The 22,500-nt window shown below is 39.0% G+C and overlaps 1 protein-coding gene across 3 annotated transcripts in view; it reads right to left on the bottom strand.

The window, feature by feature from the left end:
• Positions 1 to 799: 799 nt before the first annotated feature.
• TMTC1 (transmembrane O-mannosyltransferase targeting cadherins 1) overlaps positions 800 to 22,500 on the bottom strand; it is a 263,658-nt gene continuing 241,957 nt past the window's right edge. For all 3 annotated transcript variants that reach the window (XM_032432765.1, XM_032432764.1, XM_032432766.1), the window contains 7 exons: positions 19,905 to 20,007; positions 17,481 to 17,616; positions 16,783 to 16,927; positions 15,395 to 15,532; positions 13,912 to 14,034; positions 11,183 to 11,260; positions 800 to 6,639 (listed from right to left, as the gene is read on the bottom strand). In XM_032432765.1, coding sequence (XP_032288656.1) covers positions 6,499 to 6,639; positions 11,183 to 11,260; positions 13,912 to 14,034; positions 15,395 to 15,532; positions 16,783 to 16,927; positions 17,481 to 17,616; positions 19,905 to 20,007 — 864 coding nt within the window. In that variant the 3' untranslated portion in view covers positions 800 to 6,498. The remainder of the gene's footprint in view (positions 6,640 to 11,182; positions 11,261 to 13,911; positions 14,035 to 15,394; positions 15,533 to 16,782; positions 16,928 to 17,480; positions 17,617 to 19,904; positions 20,008 to 22,500) is intronic.

Raw genomic sequence — 22,500 nt, forward strand, 5'->3', positions numbered from 1 at the left:
TTGGGTAAACAACTTTTTCCATCCCTGCTAAACTACTGGTCTAAACTCTAGAACCCTCTCCAAAGTCCTGCAAGGCCCAAGATTCAGCACTAAGGAAATTCTTGGTGACCTTAGAAACAGAAGTTTCATTTGCTTATTTGTTGCAGGGACAGATCACTGTGAAGCAGAGGGAACGTGAAGGGCGGAGATGGAAAGAATGGGTGAAGACAATTCACTCAAATAGCTTGGCTGAGAAGGAAGAAAGAGATGTGGTAGCAGCTAGAGATGAAAGAAATAGAGGAAGGACTTAACACTTTTTTTCCAAATGGTTTTGATGGTGGTTACCTGTATACATGTTTTAAAATAGAAGGGAATAACAAGAGCCAGTAGAAGGAAGAAGTTAAAGATGAAAAAGAGAGATAAAGGGATGGAATGAAGCTTCACAAGAGGCAAAATCTGGAGCCTAGGGACTCTTCCATTGTAGTTAATAGGAGGGGGAAGAATCGGGTACAGGGAAGTTTGTAGACAGAGTGCAGGCTATTGAGAGAATATCTGTTTTCTACCTTTTATTTACTCTCTGCAGAAAGAGGTGAAGGCACCAATCAGCAAGATGAGAGGAAGAGATCAGGAGCACATAAGGACTGAAACACTCACTGCAAGGTATGGGAAAGAGAGCAGACATGAAACACACAGAACAATGCAATGCAACGAATGAATGAGAAGGAAGAAATTTTCTTTCTTTTAAAGCAGACACCAGCTAGTGACAAGGATTTCAGTGGGTACTAATCACGGAGCCCTTGAGAGACTGAAACAGACATAATTATTTTCATTATATTTTATATAAAATAAACATTTACATAAATTTTATTTTGGAAAGACCTAGGCAAAGCGTACATAATCAGACTTAAATGGGAGAAATACTTTATGGGAAATATATTTCTAACTGGCACAGCAAAAGTAACAAAAACGTACATTTATATACAACCGGTCAAAGGAGAAAATAAAAACATGAACAAAGAACACGACGCAAGTCATTTTCTCCCTGATAAAAGGAGGGATCCGCGTGAGTCACAGCAAGTCAGATGGTTTCCACATTATAAAAGCAAGCCATGGCTTCTACAGATATTTTAATTCCTTCGGAGGAAATTTGAAAAACTATTTTCCCCGCAGACACATAACAAAATGACCAGTTTTTATGTGTACAGACTGCAAAATAAGAATAATTCTCTCTGCCATATTAAAGCACTTGGACAGTGCAGTCACTTTTATGGTTGTATTATGTGTTTTGTGGCGGTGATTATCTTAATTTCAAAAACTAAGGGCAACGCTAACCAGTTACCTCTTCAGAGGTAGAGGGCTTTCAATCTGGTTTCAGATATGGCTGAGACAGTTGGTAACCTTCCCAGGGTGAGGCAGCTCCTCCGCGGCCGAACAGGCCTACCACCCAGATTTCCTGATTCTGGGACTGGCGCACCCCTCCTCTGGGCCAGCAAGGCAACCCCAAAAGGATGTTATGCACATTGGAAATTCCAAACGTGACATAAACATACACCATCTGCACCACCGAGAATGGGAAGAAACTACTGGGTTTCTGGACATTGACGTAACTTTCCATTTTGGGGTAAATGGTGATCTAAACTTACAAACTTATAATGACCATTATCATGATGGATGCTGATTTTATGAGCTACACACCCTAAAAGGTTTTAACTGAAAGGATCTTTGGTGATCAAAATAGCACATTTTTATATGAGCCATTTGATAGACAGGAAAATCATCAATTCTGTTGTCACTTTATTTTGCTGATATTAAAGCACTCCTTTGATTGCAGTTCTTTTATTCTCTTTAAGTTAATGGCTACTAAAAACAAAAATAATGAAGGAAGTGTTATTTTTTGAAGAACTGTTCAACGTATTTTTCTTTTACATCAAAACTTCAAGAATAATCATAAGAAGTTATAATGTGTCCATATATATTTGGCATTGTAAGCTTTTATCTCACTCAATTGCAGCCTAAATGCAAGATTTGACAGGTATTTATTCTTTTAAAATGCCAAAAGATGTCAGATAGTTATGTTTTCCTATTATTGTGAAATACCAACATGCAATTTAATCAAAGTATATGTGATTTGGAAACTAGGTGAAAAATCAAAAACAAACCAACCACCCATAACTACATTTGCTTTGATTGTTGTTACTAATACCCTATAGATTTATTAATCTAAGATGCAAATCCTTCACACATCAGATCAAAGGTTTGATTTTTCCCTCAAAAACAGATTCTAAAAGTGAGTACAATAAGAAATAATTAGCAAAAATTGACATGTGTGTAATCAAAACAGAGACATAAGGTTTAGGCATACACTCTATGCCATGCACACCTCCCGTGAGTTTTACATACTGGGAGCCTTGTCTGGTGTATACAAATGGTAATTCCTCTCCCTCTGAGAACCAAGAATTCTGAAAATGTAAGGTCAAATTATAGTCCAATTGCCACCAGTGCAAAACACCCCACCCAACCCACCTGTCTGTCATTCTTGAAACAATAGTCTCAGCCAGTCATCTGTGCCATAAATTATTTTTTAGAATTCTCTGGCTCATTTTAGTCTAGATTTAAAAGTAAAACTCAAGAAAGATTATAAAACTCATAGAAGTTCCAGTGAAGTTGTTAGCCTGCAAGTGGTCTTCCAGCCTCGCTACATATTAGCATCTGAACCTGGGCGGCCAGCACCTCGGAGGAGACTGTCAAAGGGCCCCAGGGGATCACGCAGTCCGGCCAGGCTTGAGAGCCCGTGTGTGTGAAGGAACAGTTCTCAACTATCAGCTGAATGTGGCTCTTTGATCTATGGGGCCTGGAATGTTTAGTAGAGACAATAAGAAACCACACATTTATTTTTATTCCCCCTAAAATGACAGTTTCTGCAGGTCGGTTTGTATAGAACAGTTTGGATTTTCTCATTTAGTCTTGTTGAAAAGCACTGTGCAACCACTACAAACCCCTGCGTCAAGTGAGGTATGACCTGGGACGAACGTCACAGTCTCCTGCTAGGGGCTGTGATGTACTATAGCATGTTGTAATTAAAGGGCTGGCAATCCTCTTTGTTTTGTGATGAACTTTAAAACAGACAGACCCAAAAGAATATATCTCAGGATTCCCTAAAATAAAATTTCTTTTCCTCCAAGGTATTTGAATCTTTGGTTTAGTTTACCTATGTTACATCGCTGAACTGTGTTTTGTGAATACCATTAACAGATTGAAAACATCTGTATCACTTAAAAAAGTCCTGAAGAATTCTTAAGGTTGAAATAAACTTGTAAAGCCAATCTCATGGCTCCTATGTCAAAGGACTGCCACTTACTGGGAATTTTAAAGGCAAGGAGGGCTGGTTCTAGGTAGGACAGAAGGACAGGTTAGATAGACTGGCAGTAAGCGGGGGATATATATACACAAGGAACTCTAAATGTAGCCGAGAAAATAAAGCCAAGTGTTCTCAGAGGAACAGAGTCACAAATGAAACTCTTGATCATTGGATCAAGGGTTCAGCCAGACTAAAGCAACTCCTGTCTTGTCCTCGGCCAACTACCCTCGTACTGAGGACACCCTATATATTTAAGGATTCAGTGCAAAACAGATTTGCAGGACCCCTCGTTCAAAAATTATTAAGACTTTCAAGCAGAGCCTTTAGCCAAGCATAGGGGGCTTCTGAGTGCAGGACCACATGAACTGAAAACCCATGAAGCTGGCTCTGCGATTCCATCTCAGAAAGGGGCCATCAGCTCTCTTGCCAAGCACACTTTTATTAGGGGAATCTGGATATATCTCCACAACTAGCCAGGGCACTCTGTTTTTATTGATAAGAATGAATTCCACATATTATTTCATGTTACAAGAACCAAATAAAAATAGTTATAAAATACACTTAATATCTTTGAAAAATAATATGTGATTTATTTTCTTATAGGCACCATTTAACTATGAGAACTATTTCATTGGCTACATCTCAGTGACATTATTAAATCAGGATAAAAATATCTGACCCAACAAACAGTGTTTACTTTGCATGTTCAAAGAGATGCCAGGGGCTCACAGAAGGAGCTAGAGCTACAGTGAGAAGGGGGGCAGGGTCAGAATGAAGGGAGGTTGAGGGGGGTGGGGAGAAGGGAGGGAGGGAGAGAGAGACGTACAAACAGAAGGACGTGGGGAGAGAGAAAAGCACCCAAAAGAAGGTAGAACAAGTCTCCTGAAGGCCATGTGACCCCTTCCCTCAGAAACTTTTAGGCTGTAACCGCCATTTCAACCATTCCCACTAATGTACCCTCATACCTTTAGCAGCACTTCAAGTAAGGCATAATTGCTTTTCAAAATTTGGGGCTTAGTCTTTTCCGTTAACTTCCTAAGTGGGAGTTTTGGTTACAGATTATTCTAAAAAGTTGTGATTAAAGTCTCAGATACTGTTTTTAGCTAGGGATTCATGTTTGTTTGTTTGTTTTTTTCCAATTTGGGGGTAGACTGATCATTTAAAACGAACACTGTAGTACATTTCTTGGCCTTAGGACTATAAAACTATAATTTTGAGGAGAATGAAAATATTTTAAGCAAAAGTTTGGATAAATTTATGATCTATACGTTTAAAAGACTATTAGAAACAGAAGATCATAGTGGCAATATATACATTGTTGGATTATTGATGCACACAAACACATGTGTGCTAATTCAAATTCTGGAATCCTTTGCATTCAAAATATTCCTTGCATCATCCCTTTCTAGAGAAGTTCTTTTAACTAGACTTACCTTGACAAAAAAATAACACAGAGGAGCAGTGTTGAAAAGAAGCCTGCTTTTTACCCTGCCCTGGCCTGAGCACGTGCAATCCGAACGCCTTCAGGCTATTACATCTGCAGGCCACCTGGCTTAGCCTGCAAACAGCACTCCCCAGAGTGGTTCTTCTTCTTTTTTTTAAATTTATGATGATGACCAAATTAGAATCAGGTGTTCCAACTTCTTCACTTCCAAAATATATTACCACCCAAACACTGACGTCTGCTTCCTAATTTCTTTAGCTTTAGCAAGTGAATAATCAATACAAATTTTTTGAGGGGCTGTTTAAACTTTACTTTGTAATTCAGATTTGTAATTTTTGTATGATCAGTTCTGAAAGCTGCTATTAAAACCACTATGTACAGAGAAAAAAATGTGTGTGTATATATATTAAATATTTTATAAGTTATGAAATAAATAACACTAAAAAACAAATGTCAAATTGTAAGTTCAACTTTGCTGGCCTCTATCTTTTCAATATAAATATATATTTTATAATTATGAATTTAGACTTTTTCTCCCCTAGATTTTTTGAGTATTCTCCATGAAACCTCCAAAATTATAAATACAGAACCAAGAATTCCGGATTTCCATCACTCATGTTCTAAAGCATAGAATTCTCATTAAGCCTCAGTAGACAAATCAATAGAACTCCTCTTCCATCTGTTTATAGTCTATGAAGATTTTTGTGATATACTGTACAGATTTTTCAATGGTTAAATATAGTTTTCAAAAAATAATAAATCTCTGGATGACTAATGTTAAGATAACAAAGTAGAACATTTCTCTTAGTTAATATCTTTAATATTTCTCATGTAGAATATACTGTTTTTTTCTCCACCGAAGTAACAATATATGTGGAGTCAGAAACATTTATGATTCTAAAAGCACTTTTGAAATCTTAGAGCAGAACCACTACCCCAGTAATACTTGTAATAAAATTAAAATAATCTTAAACATTTCCATAAAGAATTAGGGGTACCAAGATCCTTGATTTTCCCCCAGGGATAAGAACACCCATACACAATTCCAGAAGCTTCCTTTTTGATATCTTGGGCAATGGGAAAAGTCTGCATCAGAGTGGAATTTAATTCACTCTTCAATCGGGCTCCAGCAATATCCTTGGGGGAATATTAGACAAAGCCCACTTAGCAACATCCCTTTCCCCCATATATTCCAAAAGATTCTACAAAAACTATCAGCTACTCATCTCTAGTTCTGGAGAACTAAATGAGCTACCTCTTGGTGGAATTACCCAAATGGTTTATCCCAGAGATTTTTTCCCTCTTTGACATATCTCATCTCATGAAAAAGAGACGCTCTGCCTTCATAGCATTTCAAGCCTCTGTATTTCTGGGACATAAAAGTCTACACTAAGAGATGGAATTAGATTCTTAGGTTGGAAAAGCAGAGAAATAGATGAAGGGAAACCTGTTATCAAAGCCAACAAAAATCTGCAAAATGTGTAGTAGTTGTTTTACTTTCTCTCAGACCTAGCCCTTGCTTGCTCTTTCTTCTTCCAGGGAAATGCGAGTCCCTCAGCACAGGGTTACCAGCGGGCGTCCCAAAACATGCCTCCCTGAACTCAGAGCGAGCGAGCGGAAGGCTTCTCTGTTGTGCCCCTGCTGAGGTGAAGGCCTCCATCTCTTCTTCCTCTTCCAGAGGCACCAGCACTGTTCCTCAAGACTGGGTCAAACGCTGCTACGTTTGATCCTTTTCTCGAACTTCTTGTAATCGTTTCTCTAGGCGATCCAACTTGGCGAGATTTTCCTGCAGCAGTTTGCTATCTGGAACCAGCTGGAAAGCTCTCTCGTAATAAGCTCTTGCGGACACATAGTTTCCCTGTGGGGAAAAAGAGAGACGACAATTATAGTCTGACCCTCAGAACACTCTTGAAGAATGGGGAAACTAAGAGACAGACCGTCTGGCCCAGTTTGACGGGTATGTCCTCAGAAGGAAACCCTGTCTGCATGGGTAATTTTATCCTTATCTGTTGGTGCTTTTGGAGAATCCATTTGTTTTAAGTACCAGACCAGTTGGAGAATGTGAAGGATAAGAGTTATACCATAAGGTGAAATGGCAGAAAAACAGATTTTCAATTCTACTAATGTAGTGGTATGAGACTATCATTTCATAGTGCTCTCGTGGGGTTGCCACTATTCCTTAGTAATCAAATGGAGCCATGGCTAGACATGGAGAGAGGGAGGGAGGGAGGGAGGGAGGGAGGGAAGGAGGGAAAGAGGGGTGTTTGTGGGAAAATGCAAAAGTCGTGATGATTAAATAGTTTGGAATCCACTAGACCTATTTAGTGGTGGAAGTTATTTTAATATCCAACTAACATAAAAGCAACTTTTGCCTAATATGGGCTTTAATGTAAATATAAGTTTTTATATACTGGAAAGAACTGATAAGAATATGGAATCAAATTTACCCAAGGTGTGTGACAATATGAACCTGCTGGATCCTCTTAAAGCAGGAAGGAAGGCATGTCACCCCTGACCTGCTAAAGACACTGGTCACCACCCTCTGTTGGCCCCCATCTGCTTTGTTCAATGGCTTTCTAACTGGAAACCATGTGTGCCTGTCCCAGATGGTTCCAAGCAAATTAGTCACAATTACTGTTTTCCAGGCCCTTTTCTGCTACTAAATTTTACCTTCCTTATTTGGTCCACCCTCTTTCAGATCTGTGTCCTGCCACGTCTCAGAACTCTGAGTGTTGGAGTTCTCTCCATTCCCCCAAATTTCAATTTGCTTTATTTTATTCTCAATTACAGCTCCATGTGGACAAAAACCAGTTACTCTCTGAATTCCCATCACAATTTAAAATAGCTTCTCTAAGTGAGAGTTCTATGTAGCAACTAGCAACTGATATTCACTAAATGCTTAACTATCCTCCAAATGAGTTAATGCACGTTAGGAGCTCAGACACTGCCTGATGCATAGTGAGCCCTCAATCTGATGCTCCCATTGTTGTCATTATTAAATGATCATCCAGGCCTGAGTAAACACTGTCCATTTATTACTATACTTACTTGTCATATTGGTAAAAAGGAGAGGGGAAATGACATCGGGATCCAGGCTCGGCACATGCACAAATGAAAACATTTCTGATTATGAACACTGATTCTCATAAGAGGCTAAATAAAATTCTGAACAAGTGAGAACCTGGATTTGCTTCATTCAATTGTTATTATTTTTTTTTCAACTCCAGCATTTATCTTCCAAGTGTCTGCACACACGTGCAGACAACTGAACATTTGTGACCCTTAGAGTGCTCTCCAAATATGTTTGTGTTACAGCCGACTTTGAAATTGTTCTGCTAAGAGTTTTTTCTGAATTTAGGCCTCAGCCCAGTGCCTTGGCATTTCCTTCTTTGATTACCAGCTTTCTTTGTCCTTTCATGTAAAATCCACGGCTACAGTTATTTTCTCTCCCTCAAATTGCTCTTTACTTGATTAAACTGAAAGCCTTATTTTTTTTTTTTTTTAAGTTATAGCCCTTGATTCAATGTCCCCAGTTCTGATATGCTAAGATAGGGAATCTGATATTTTAATTTCCAGAAATGTGCTATCTACTATGATAGCCACTAATTCCATTTAAATTGAAATCAATTACGATAAATTAAGAATTCAGTCGCTCAGTTGTACCAACCACGGTTCAAGGGCTCAACAGCCACATGGGCTAGTGGCTATTGCCTTGGACAGAGCAGACACAGAACACTCCTGCCACCATAGAGAGTTCCACTGCATGACGCCATTCTAGAAAATGCACGTAGGGTACTACTGAAAACAGGACTTTGTGGTGTGGCCCAGTTGATACAACTTTTTGATTATAAAGAATGTGTGTTAGCTTTTTTGGTCCATCCATTTCAGCCTTTATGAGGCTTCATAATAATTATCTTTTATTACCAAACAGTACAAGCAAGAGACAACTCTGTTCTCATCTCTTCATGCCATGTCCTGGCAAAGCCTTATTCCAACTTGCAACCGTACCACAGCCCTCAGTATCCTAAGCTTCACCCGGGCTCAGGGAAGGAGTGAAGCCTGGAAAGGGCTAACACTGCCTGGTGCACACACTGCATGGTGCTCAGTATCCTAAGCTTCACCCGGGCTCAGGGAAGGAGTGAAGCCTGGAAAGGGCTAACACTGCCTGGTGCACACACTACCTGGCAATGTGAAGACAGAAAGTTAATGACTGCTCTTTAGGACCTCACAGTAATAATCTTGCATCCTAATGGTGCCATTTAAATGACCACATCCAAGCCAGGTCCCGGTCTATATATTTATATTGGATTGTATCATATGAATTTACTGATATTAGACGATTTTTCAACTACAAACATGGCAATTTCACTGTTCAATTCTTCAGCCTAATACATGATGTTTGCAAAGATGAAAAACTGCACAAACTAATTTTTAATCAGTGTGTTCATTACATTTTAAAAGAATACACTCAATAGATCCTTCTTCAATCTCCAGACACCTTTTCAGGGGAAGTACCTCTAAATTTAAAGCAATGGATTCACTTGTTAATCTGAGAGTTCAATGAATGTACTATTTTCCTTGTATTTCCAGACTTTTTAGAAAAGTCTTGGGTGTACTTATTGTTCTTTTTTTTTTTTTTTTTAGATTTATTTATTTGAGAGAGGGAGAGCATGAGTGTGAAGGGCAGAGGGAGAAGGAGAAAGAATCCCAAGCAGATTCTGCGCTGAGTGCTGAGCCCAACATGGGGCTCGATCTCACGACCCTGAGATCATGACCTGAGATGAAACCAAGAGTCAGCCGCTTAACGAACTTCACCACCCAGGGACCCCTATTTATTGTACTTTTTAAATTAACAACCGAACCCATTGCTTTAAATGGCAGGCACATGTCATCTAAAAACATATTGAGCATATTATTTTATAAAATATAACTATTTAACATACTATTTAAATATTTAAAATTATGTTACTATTTTAAAAGTAAGTTCATATTGCTGGACACCCTAGAAGATCAATAAGATCAGAGCTCAGGTTATTCTGCTCTGATAAATGTCATGTTTGTTCCCCTATTAGATCAAGGCTGTCAGTCACATAATAACTCGCCCATTATCCCCTTCTGGCTATATAATCACAAGTCACCTTTTGTTTTGTTGTGTTTCTGAGAATGACCAGTTTCCACTTAAGAGTAAACCCTATTAGGCTTTTGTTTAAATGCTAATCACTATATTACTGTTTTATCAATATAAAGACTGATAGAAAACAGGTTAGCATAATAAGAGTGACCCTTTAAAGACACGTCAGACCATGGCACGTCTCTGCTCAAAGTCCTCCAAGGACCCCAACTCATTTGGCATTGCATAGAAGCCAAAGACCCTACATTCCCCTTCAAGGCTCTGCATGATCTGGCCCTGTGACTTCTTTAATCCCAGCTTCTACCATTTCATCTCACTTGCTCCCTCTCTGAGGGACCTTTGCACATGCTCTTTCCCTATTTTGCCACATGGCTTGTTCCCTTCAGGTCTCTACTCAAAGTGAGGCCTTTCTTAACTATCTTAATTTTAAATTTCAGTCCTTACCCCATGGCACTTCCTATCTTCTTTCTCTCTCTTTTTTCTCCATAGCACCATGATATATTTTATGTATACATGTATGCATGTATGTGTTTATTTATTTATTGCCGATCTCCCTTACTAAATGTTAGCTCCACGAAGACAGGAAGTTCCAACTTACTTGTTCAGTGTTCTATTCACAGTGCCTGAAGAAGGAGTACCTGGCACTTAACATGCTCTGTATGAATGTTTGTGAAATGAATGGATGAATGAATGAATGAAAGATGAATGAATGATAGTCTTTGAGTTCATTACTTATAGACAGCAGCCTTCCCAATGGTCATTTTTAATAATTCGCTCAAAGGTAGCTTTTTCTTTTGGAAAAACAAAAAATAAACCCACAAACAACCTTGTGTTTCAGTAAATGATCAGGGAGTAAAAGATACATTAGATACAAGAAATAATAAAGTAATATTTAAAGTAACACTGTAGTCTTGACCATGAGTTAAGCTGTAGGACAATGAGCTACAGGAAGCCCTAACAAGGCTAAGTTCACATAAGCAGATTTTATTTGCTATACGATGATTCTTCTCTTAAGTACATATGGTTTTCTTTATGTTTAATAAAATCATGGAATTTAATTTGTATAGATGTGGTTTTCAAATGACTTCATGATATCCAAAATCTAGATAATACAAAGTGAATATAAACTGTGCTAATTTCACTTTTAAACACCTATGGCTTTTGGTATTTAAATAATTCAAAGAGGGAATTAACAATATGTTTTCAATCTTTTGAGAGAAGACAGAAAGAGCAAATTCAAAGTCTTCATGGAAGTGAATTATTCTCCTACCTTGATGTGTTGGATTCCACCCATGTTCATCCAGGCCTGTGCTTGATCTGGATTTAGCTCCACGGCGGCTTTATAGCTCTAAATACACAAGAAACATCTTCAGGTTGAGAAAGGAGAACCCACGTTTAATGCTACAGGATTGTGGAAACCACTTTCTTCATACGTGAGAATATAGATGGTTAACATAGTGAAACCCGACACTACCAGCTCACAGGTGTTCCCATTTATTTCAATTATTTTTGAGAACTGATGATTTGGAAGTGGAGGAACCTGAAATGTGTAATTTGCTCACAGAGACTGAGGATGCCCGCAGGGAATCCAGGTGATTTTATTATAGTGCATCCTTTCTCACTGGCTTTGACCTGCAAGAAAACTCCTTTGGCCTTTTTCGCTATAAATGGAGTTTGTAAGAATATTTTTTTTTAGTAATCATAGAATCTTAGAGTCTTCTCCTATACAGCTCAGTCCCAGTGAATTATCCCCTTTCCCAGTATCCTTGGCCTGGTTATTCGGTCCCACTGAATGTAACATCTGTGAGGCATATTTGTAATATTTTGCATGTTGTTTTATATCACCACTGGCATGCTCACCACTGGGTCTTAATTTAAGAGTGGTCACCTTAAATGAAGCTAACGGCTAAGAATGTTGCTTTCCATTACAAAGCTAAGTATTTGTGTGTCATTTAATGCTCTTTGCTATTTGCATTGATGAACAGATTCATAAAGTAAATAGAATCTGGTCCATCCCTCCTCCACTTCTGTTTAAGAGAAACAAGCAAACAATAAAAACTATATCTTTAAAGAACTGCTAAAATAAACCTGAAGAATGTGTCTCTTGGGTTAATTTATATCAACAGAGATGAGAGTGTAGGGTAGAAATTAAGAACTTGGATTCAAATCCCAGCTCCATCTCTTACCCTCTGTGACCTTGAGCAAGTTACATAACCTCTGAGTCAGCTTATTCAACTGTAAAATGAAGACAATGATCATAGCTTTCTTATATGACTACGGAGAAGATTAAATTACTTAATATGTGTAAATCATAAATAAAAATGCTAACACATTGTAGCTGCCATTATTAGCTCACAGCCCTACTCCTATCCATCATAGATCTAGCCACTTTATTAATTAATTGATTGGTTGATTGATTTTAAGTAGACTTCACACCCAGTGTGGAGCCCAATGTGGGGCCCAATGTGGGGCTTTAACTCACAACCCTGAGATCAAGACCTGAGCTGAGATCAAGAGTCGGACACTTAACTGACTGAGCCACCCAGGCACCCCAAACGTCACTTTAAAATAATTATTTGATCTATAGTTAAAGCAACTAGAAAATACTTTTGTTTTCAATACAATGGATAAGATACAGATAGATATAGATACCAAATAACTTCAAAATTAAATTATACATTCATTAAATTGTCACGTTAGGTATTAAAAAATGTTCACATGTTAAGGTATAAAAAATGTTCACATGTTAAGGTATTAAAAATGTTCACAGTGCAAGGGGGCCTGGGTGCCTCAGTCAGTTAGGTGTCCTTTGACTCCTGATTTCAGCTCAGGTCATGATCTCAGGGTCTTGAGATGGAGCCTCTGCGCTCAGCGGGAGTCCGCTTCTCCCTCTCTCTCTGCCCCTCAGCCTGCTTGAGCCCTCTCTCTCTCTAAAATACATAAATAAATCTTTTAAAAAAATGTTCACAGGGCAGAGAAAAATACAGAATTTCTGCTTCAAATATGCCACTGTTTAAGAGTTCATGTTCAAGTTAGTTTTCCCAAATATCTTTACCTATGTTTTTGAATATTTTAAAAGTCACTCACTGTTTTCAAAAACAATAGTATCATTTAAAATTTTACTCTTCTCATATTATATTTAGTGTAATTTTATCATTTCATTGATTCCAACTTGTGGCTTTACCACAGCGGTATTTCTAGAACATTTCTATTTGCTTGGAATATCTTTTTGATTTCAAACTGTGTATAAATTTTATTTGAGAGCTGTAGATATTGAATGCCTCTAAGACGCAAGGCATTATGTTTTAGAACATGGAAGGCAGCTGTCTCTTTTTACAAGGAGAAGTCCAATCTAACTGGGGAGCAGGCATTGGGCACGGAGAAGTGGAGGTGGGGGTAGGGGGAGGAGGAGAGGACAGGGCGAGAGGAAAAAGAGGCCTACCAGTACAATGCAATATATGATACTTTCAAATGACTTGTAGAGACAGTAAATGTTGTAAAAGTCCACAGGAAACAAGGGCACTGGGAGAAAGTACGGTCCAGATGGGCTTCCAGAGGGAGGAGAACAAAGGCTATGTGTTAATAGATGAGAGGGAATCTGTGAAGAATTGGGGGGTGGGTGGAAGGGTGTTATAAAGATGTGTGGAAATGCCAAAGCTATTCAGACACTAGTCCAGATGGACTAGAGGGTTACTGCCAGCCAACAGAGAGAGTGAGAGAGGCAGAAAATAGAAACTAGTTTGAGGGAATAATGTGGAATTGTTTCAAACATCAAGTTAAAGGTGATAATTCAGAAAATAATGCAGAGGTACTGCAGAACTCTGAATAGTTAAAAAATAGTCAATTATAAAAATTAAATGTATAACATCATGGCCATTAATCAGAAAGTTCACTCCACAAATATGCCAGTGATCTTAAATTTTACTATATATGCTTCAGTAAAGATTGAGAGTACTAATTTTAGTCCCGTAATTTAATAACATAATTAAGTGTTTATACCTCAAAAGCTTTATCCAGAAGATTCTGCTCTCTTAGTTGGTTTCCTTTTGTGAAAAAAAGTTCAGATATGATTTTTGGGTCCTTTGGTTTCAGCTGGAGAGCCTTGTCTATAGCATCGAGTGCCTGCAACAGGTTTGAAAGACCGAATGTAGATGAGATGAAATAAAACTAACTTAAATGATAAAATTTATACCTTTTGTCCTTATGTATTAGCTGGTGTGGAAATGACCATCAAAACACATTCTTCTTTCTCTCTGATGTTCTCATTGAGAAGTAATGTGGCCCTGACAAAATAATTTTCCTATACTCCAGGGTTTCCATTTATATTGTGACAATGACATGTCCCTGACCAGTCCACAGGGAGGTCAGTGATAAAGATAAAAGAAAACAAGATCTGGGGTTAGGTGTTTTGCCCTGCCTGTGTCCATCTGGACCACTCCAAACACAGCCTCCCCTTAGGTCCCTGGTGCCCACTCTGCCCCCAGCACCCACTGCCCCAGCCCCTGCAGCCAGAGATCCCTTCATAGCACAGATCTCACCATGTTGCTCTTCTCCTTAAAACCCCAAAGCTCCCCCAAGGATAACAAACAAAACCTTTGCCCTGGTCCCAAGCCCTGTGGTGTGTTGTCTCCTGCAACCTCTGTGGCCATTACCTTACACAGTGCCATGCTCCCTTCATGCCCATTCCTCAGACTTGCTACTTGCTGCTGCCACAGGGCCTTTGCATGTACTTTATCCTGCCTGGAATGCTTTTCACTGCCCCCCTTCATCTAATCACTCCTATTTATCATTCAGCATTCACCTTCATATCACTCCGCAGGGAATCTAACCTCCCAGATCACTCAGGTCCTTGATTATATGCTGTGGACCATGTCACTCTTCATGACATCACTGAGCACAGCTATAATTCTACACTTGTTTTGTGATTGCTTATTTAATCTTGGTTTCCTCTTCTTCTATAAACTCCTTGAGAACAAAGGTGATTTTTTTGTTTTTCTTATACCACTTTATTCCTGGTACCTACCACAGTGCCTAGCATATAGCAGGCATTCAATAAGTATTTTGTTGAGTCAGTTCATAGATTTACTGGTTATATGACTTTTCAAATGGAGATAAACAATAATAGTTGCAAAACAGGATCACTGACCTGTATAAAGACTGTTATAAGGATTCCATAAATAATGTATTTGAAGGAACATGGAAAATGGTGAAGCATACAAATGTTAGTCTTTATCTAGTTAGGTGAAAACAAATTGAGATACTGTCACATAAAATCTTTAGACCAAGGATGAGCCAAGAAAGTATTATTTCAAGGGGACATATTACAGTTAAGGAGATATCTGTGAAAAGCATCTGTAAGATAGGCTATGCCAATGGATGATATGCAAGACGGCTCGGCCTCATAAATGCACACACTGGAGAATCATTCAGGCGCACCCCATTTTCCCCCTGTGAATCCAAACAACTCCAGTGTGCTCTCCACCTTGTCGTGGTGCTCCTGCTTGCTGTAGATTGCTGACAACAGGCGGTAGCATTCAAGGCATCCGGTCTCTTCTGACACAATGTGGTTGGTCATCTTCTCAGCTTCTTTTGTCTGCCCCATCACGGCCAAAACCTGAGCCTGCAAAAGCACACTGAATTGGCTTAGGAGACACTGTTATCACCTCATCATATAAAGCATCTCTGAATAGAGGCTTTCCAGAAACACTCCAGAAAAAAATGCTTAACGTCTATTTGCAACTCAGAGGGAGCAGAATTCCCAGAGTTTACAGGTTTAAATTTTTGTTGTTTGTTTCTATTTCTTTAGGTATGTGCATGCAGTGAATAGCAGGGACACCAAAGATATCAACGAAATGACTTGTGACTTTTTTAAAAAGTTGACTAAATATTTCAAAAAGAAATTATTTTTTAAAAAATTTTATTTTATTATGTTATGTTAGTCACCACACAGTACATCATTAGTTTTTGATGCAATGTGCCATGATTCGTTGTTTGCGTATAATACCCAGTGCTCCATGCAATACGTGCCCTCCTTAATACGCATCACTGGTTGTGGTTGGGAAAGAAATGATTTCTTATGGTTTCAACAGGACACTGTGTTTAAGACAAGATAACAAGTTTGATTTATTGCAGATCTAAAGAAGAGTAGCAAAAATGCAAATTTCCAAAAATTGAAACTAAAAATATTGCTGATTAATTTCTTAAATTTGAGAACCATACTATAGTTATGTTAGAGAACGTCCTTGTATGCTGAAGTATTTAGAAATAAAGGGCAGGGCGCCTGGGTGGCTCAGTCAGTTAAGCGTCTGCCTTCCACTCAGGTCATAATCCTGGGGTCCTGGGATCGAGCCTCGTATTGGGCTCCCTGCTCAGTGGGAAGGTGCTTCTCCCCCTGCTTGTGCTCCCTCTCTCTCTGTCAAATAAATAAATAAAATCTTTAAAAAAAAAAAGAAATAAAGGGCATGAGAGCTATAACTTTTACATGGCTCATGAAAAAATAAATGTATTAATAATATGCATTTGCACACATACATAAATATGCACCTATGTACATATGTGGATGCATACACACATACATCCATGATAAACAAATTCATCAAAATTCTAAAAATGGATGGATCTGGGTGAAAGGGGATATGGGAGCTATTTAGTATTCCAGCAAATTTTTGTGAGTTTGAAATTATTTCAAACCACAAACCTGAAAGTTTTTTCGTGTCTATGTCTTTGGTGAATGGCTCCCACCCTGGTTATACGGATATTCAGAAAATGGATCTATCGTAGTGCTCTAGTTGCAATTCTGAGGCTTGTGACCCAGCTCCCTGCACTGCACACTGCATGTCCTGCCTCATTTTCCTTAGCCAACGCACTCACCAGGGCCAGGCGGAGCTCCCTTTGAGAAGGCTGAAGTGCCGCAGCTTCCCGGTAAACCTGCAGGGCCTCGTCATAGCGGCCTGTGTTATAATAGAGCGCTCCCAGAGGTGATAACAGCTCAGCTTTGCGTGCCACCTGCAGGGCCCTGAGTTTTGAGAAAGGTGAACTGAAATTCTCACAGATACATTTCGAAAGCTCGAAACGCAGGTTTAGAGAGGCCAGTCCGTGGTTTGAGACTCTGCTCCAACACGGTCTCTGTTTTTATAATCAAGAAGAATGTTTTTAAAAATATCCCAATGCCACCCTCTGACTACAAGAATGTCTCTAGTGACCTATCAATATGGAAACTGAGCTCCAAGGATCTTTTCCATTGATGGTGATAGGCTGCTTCCCATGCATGCACAGTCTGTCCCCCATATCCATTTTCAAAACTGCTATTTGGGCTGCAGTCTACAGCCTCAGAAAACAATTCCAACCTTGACTTAGCACCATGTTCTAACCAGCAGGACTTTTTCAAGCCATTCCTTAGGATACCATTTAGTGTTTGGTATTATTCTTTGGAGGGGAGAATCTGTATTACCTGAATTGGCAAAACTGGTTAATATTCTAAGAGCATGTCTGTTCCGATTACATAAAAATTGGCAGGGCGACTATTAAGGTCTTTGGGCAACCTACAAAGTGAAGAAAAGGAGCTTTACCGTTTGTACCATTCTTCAGCCACACTGTTGTCTCCCAAGGACCTGTAGAGCCTCCCCAGATTCACCATGGCCACGTGATGACTTGGGCTGAGGGTGATGGCCTGTTGGTAATGGGCCACTGCCTTCTCTGGAGAGCCTGTAACCAGGGATGGTTGGTGAGAGCAGAGCATGCTTTAATTATACAATACACGAGGCTCTTCAATTTCTCTTCTGATGTATATCATTCTTCTTCATGTCGCTGAGTCATACCATCAATTATTCAGTTTGTAAACGAGCTTGCATTTCGGCTTCGTCTCCTTGCCACTGTGTAACCTTGGACCATTTTACTATTCGTTCCCACTTCCAAGGAAATTAATAATAAAAAAGCAATAAAAACTAAAATCTATTTCTTTTATTATGTACAGCATTTTAGCCAAAGTGTTTTCTGGCAATTGCCCTAGCTAATATTATGTTTTGAGATCATCAGCGATTATTATTTATACAAGATACTGTTACTTTTCATTATACTAAAATATAGAATAGGCTGTTATAGAAAGAAAACTGTCCTGAAACAATTTCTAAGGGTTGGTCTCAATTACTCTACTGCAACATAGTAACTGAGGCACTGCTTTAAAGAAGCATGTATCAGCTAGATCTTGAAAATGTTTTTTTAAAATCATATATTTTTGTTAAATGGTATTTATGTAATGGAACTTTAAAAAATAACAGTAACGCCACCTTGCATTTGTCCAATGCATTATACATCTTAAGATATTTTAATTAAATGATCTTTACAGGTATTTTGATACTATTTAGCTACCTTTTTAAAAAGATTTTATTTATTTATTTATTTATTTATGAGAGAGAGAGAGAGAGAGAGAGAGAGCTTGTCCGGTGGGGGGAGGCGAAGAGCAGAGGGAGAGGGAGAAGCAGACTCTGCGCTGAGCATGGAGCCCAATGTGGGGCTCGATCTCAGGACCCTGAGATCATGACCTGAGCCGAAATCAAGAGTCGGCCGCTTAACTGACTGGGCCACCCAGGTGCCCCTATTTAGCTGCTTTTTGATACCCGTTAGCTGTGTCTTGGGATTTAAGAGCTATTAAAAAATAAATAAAAGTATTACTTTAGAGCTATAGACACTAAAGTGCAAAGTGCACTTAAGAGACCTGACAAAAATCCCAGGGCAACTGAGGATGAAGACCAGAACTAGAATCAAGCATCTGATGAGATCCCCAAAGAAGCTTCCTAGTGAAATTATATCTAAGTGGCTGAACTGTAGAACTGTCTGAAGTTCTAGATGAAATGGAATGTTTATGACCTGCAGACACCTTCTCTGAATGCATGTCTGCACCAAAATAGATTTTATGTCTGTATAGATCTATGTACAGGTCACTGGTACTAGGGAGAATTTCCACCAGTATAAAATACATGAATACAAAGGGAGTGGTGGGAAGATACACAGGGTGGCCAGTGAGATTTTTAGGGGAGTAGCATTGTTTGTTGTTGAAGTAGAAGGAAGAGGGAAGACTAGACCAACAGGGGGTCTCTTCCAGTTTTTAGATCTTTATGGCACCTCATGTATTAGTGTGTTGCTAATAAACCAGCAGGTGGCACTAGAAAACAATTTTACATGCAAAAATAAGGGGCATTTCTTAGGAGTTTCGGAATGTAAATTTACATTCTATAAAACAGAAAAGTTTCAGATATGCTAGAAAATAAAAACCCCTTTGAGCATTCATATTTACAAAATAATTAAAACAGAATTTTATCACAAGCCAGACAGTCTAAAAGTCAACAAGAACAGAATGGTGCTTTTGCATTAAATTCAACTACCTTTTGATTCTTTATAAGTATTCATAGAATGCCAACAGTAGATGGGACACAAATCATAAAGAAAAAAGAATCCCTGCCCAGTAAAGTTTTACATTAAATAAGATGGAGTAAGTATATTTTATTTATTAGCACCTGTCATATAAGAGTACTCTATCAATTTTAATAATATAGTTTCTGTAATGTACATCAAGTAAAGAATGATGGAACAATTCTGGAGGCTTTTTTTTAATCAGACATAAAGAAGTATTTTCCATCTGCTGGTAACTAGATTCAGAGGCAAGCCCTGCATCATGGCCGAGGACCGTTTCATCATCATAGATTTATGGACTTGTCTAAATGATACTCAAAGGCCTGCTACTCGTTAAATCAGCAAGCATCCTGATATCTGGAGAGTTTTCCTTAGTGCTATACGAACTGGGTGGATTTTACTGAGCTGAGCTTGAAGACTTAGAGAAATGACAGCCCCACCGTACAATGTGATGGTCAATGGTGTGTTTCCTGCCAAGCCCACTGAATGTTACTTTCTGAGACATCATGTGGGTGGCTGCCATTTAACTTGGTGGGTAGTATTATCTCATCTCAACGGAACAGGTTCTCTTCAATTTCACTCACCAGTATCAACTAAGAAAACCCCATAGTTGTTGTGTAAGTCTGAGCTGTCTGGACAGTTCTTTATTCCAGCCTGGTATATCTCCTCAGCCTCCTTAAATCTCTCCTTTAAAAGAGAACAAAGGAAAATAAATGAGAAAGTTAAAAACAACGACAATAAACTGAACAATAGAATAGCAAAAGTAAAAACCAATTTCCTGAGCATCTACTATGCAACAGGCACCAAGATCAAACACTACATACTTTGAATTAAAGTCAGTGCTAATGGCACAAATTCCTACAGTTCATAGCCATTCACATTTAGTTCCTTTAGGGCAAATGAGCAGATGTTTACTAAGAAGGGACATCTGGAAGGATTTGCCCTACAACTGGAAAAAGCCTCAAATGATTGTTTGAATGGGATGCCCTCCACCCCAGTAACTCTCTGTGTGAAAATGAGTGATAAGACACATCCATAGAGGAGTATCTTCAGAGGTGACAGTCTGACTGGGAGCCAGGGAGGCCTGGGACATCTGTGTCACATCTGCACTTGGCATAGCTAACACTCTCTTTACACACACTGCATGGTTTATTTGGGAGGTTTTTGAGGAAAGGAGAAGGAGACTGATGCCGATTACAGGAGGAATTAGCCTTGACAAATAATATTTCTAGAGCCCACCCAACTGTGTGCTCCTTCTTTTATTCAACCTGTGTTTTCCATCTCAGAGCCATACCCTCCAACAGGAATATATGTCTCTCCAAAGGCGGACCTCCAACTCCTACTATTGTGGCAAGACCCAGATCAACTGCCCCATCTTCAAAAGGTCATTTCCTAATTGTCCTGCTCTTCTTCTAAAGATTGGCTTTAGGGGGCGCCTGGGTGGCTCAGTCGTTAAGCATCTGCCTTGGGCTCAGGTCATGATCCCAGGGTCCTGGGATGGAGCCCCGCATCGGGCTCCCTGCTCAGCGGGAAGCCTGCTTCTCCCTCTCCCACTCCCCCTGCTTGTGTTCCCTCTCTCGCTGTGTCTCTCTGTGTCAAATAAATAAATAAAATCTTAAAAAAAAAAAAAAAAAAAGATTGGCTTTAGCACACTAGTAATTCTGAACTAGCTTTTAGGTACATTTTTCATAAGGTTACACTTTCTTTCACAATATAGAAGGTAAAACCTACTCAATGAATCAAAGCTACCCAGGTTCTAACAATTACTCACAAGTAAACAGTTTCATAGTTTCCTGGTACTGCTGGGAAGGTCAGGTAAAAGGAAATGATTGGGCATAAAGCACATAGCACCTTTTCCTTTAATACGCTCTGAGCGCGGACATTTTCCATAATTTTATTGCATTTACAACTACTAAGCATTCAACCAGACACACACAAAGGGAATGTACAGCATCAATTTTGTCAGATACAACACCTTTGGCTTGTGAATAAAAATGCACTGAGTGTTGTGCAATAAGCCAAGGAGGCTTCATTTGATTTGACCTAGAAAGGTAAAGACACCAGAAAGGTAAAGTGGAATGACCACTGCCATCTCTATGAAGATTTGTTTATGTATTTGAGAGACAGCGAGAAAGTGCACACGCATGCAAGCGTAAGTGGGGGAGGGGCGGAGGGAGAACATTTTCAAGCAGACTCCGCACTGAGTGCAGAGCCTGATTCAGGGCTTGATCCTACAACCCTGAGATCATGCCCTGAGCTGAAACCAAGAGTTGGACACTTAACCGACTGAGCCTCCCAAGCACACCTACGGCCATCTCTTTGAATCCACACATTTAAGTACCATTTAGGAAACAAGGTATGGTTTGAATTTGGCAAATTTCACTTATTTGAATTACAAATCCATAGTCCAGCAAAAATGGAGATTCATGTTTCTAAAAAGCGTATGTATTTTTTTAAAAAGTATATGTATTTTTGATCGCCAAACAACAAATTGTCTAACTTAGAAAAATTAAAGATGAATGAAAATCTCAAAATCGTCTTTTAACCTATTAAAGAGAAGAAAAACTTTATGAAAATATCATCCATTGAAGGACCGACAAATTTGTCTGTGTTTAGAAATAGGCAGAACACAAATTTACAAGACTCCACTCATATTAATAGCTACCAAATACCATTGCATACTTACTCATTTATTCATTCACTCAGGACATGTTTACTGCGATGCTTATAAAAAGTATGGCATAGTGATTAAGCACTGGGCTGCCAGTGTGTGACTACGTGGATTGGAATCCCAGTCCCAACATTTACTATGTGACCTTACTTACTTCTCTACATGCCCGTTGTAAAATAGGATAACAGTAGTAGCTATCTCATAGGGTTGTTGTATTAAATGGATCAAAATACGTGAAGCACGTAGAACAACGCTTTGCACATAGCACTTTGTCACGTTAGCCATAGTCTTAAATGATCACTAGTTAGTGGTAGCATTACTACCTCTATCACTGGGGGACAGATACCAAAAACATGGAGAAGAAGACCAAAATACCTCTATTTCAGGAGCTCAAAGATGAGTGAACTAACAAATATATATAACCCAACGAGAGCAGTGTTTTATTTTATTTTTTTTAAGATTTTATTTATTTATTTATTTGAGAGAGAGAGAGAGCACAAGAGGGGGTA

Source organism: Phoca vitulina, unplaced genomic scaffold (genome assembly GCF_004348235.1).
Source record: "Phoca vitulina isolate PV1807 unplaced genomic scaffold, GSC_HSeal_1.0 scaffold49, whole genome shotgun sequence".
NCBI classification, from domain to species: Eukaryota; Metazoa; Chordata; class Mammalia; order Carnivora; family Phocidae; genus Phoca; species Phoca vitulina.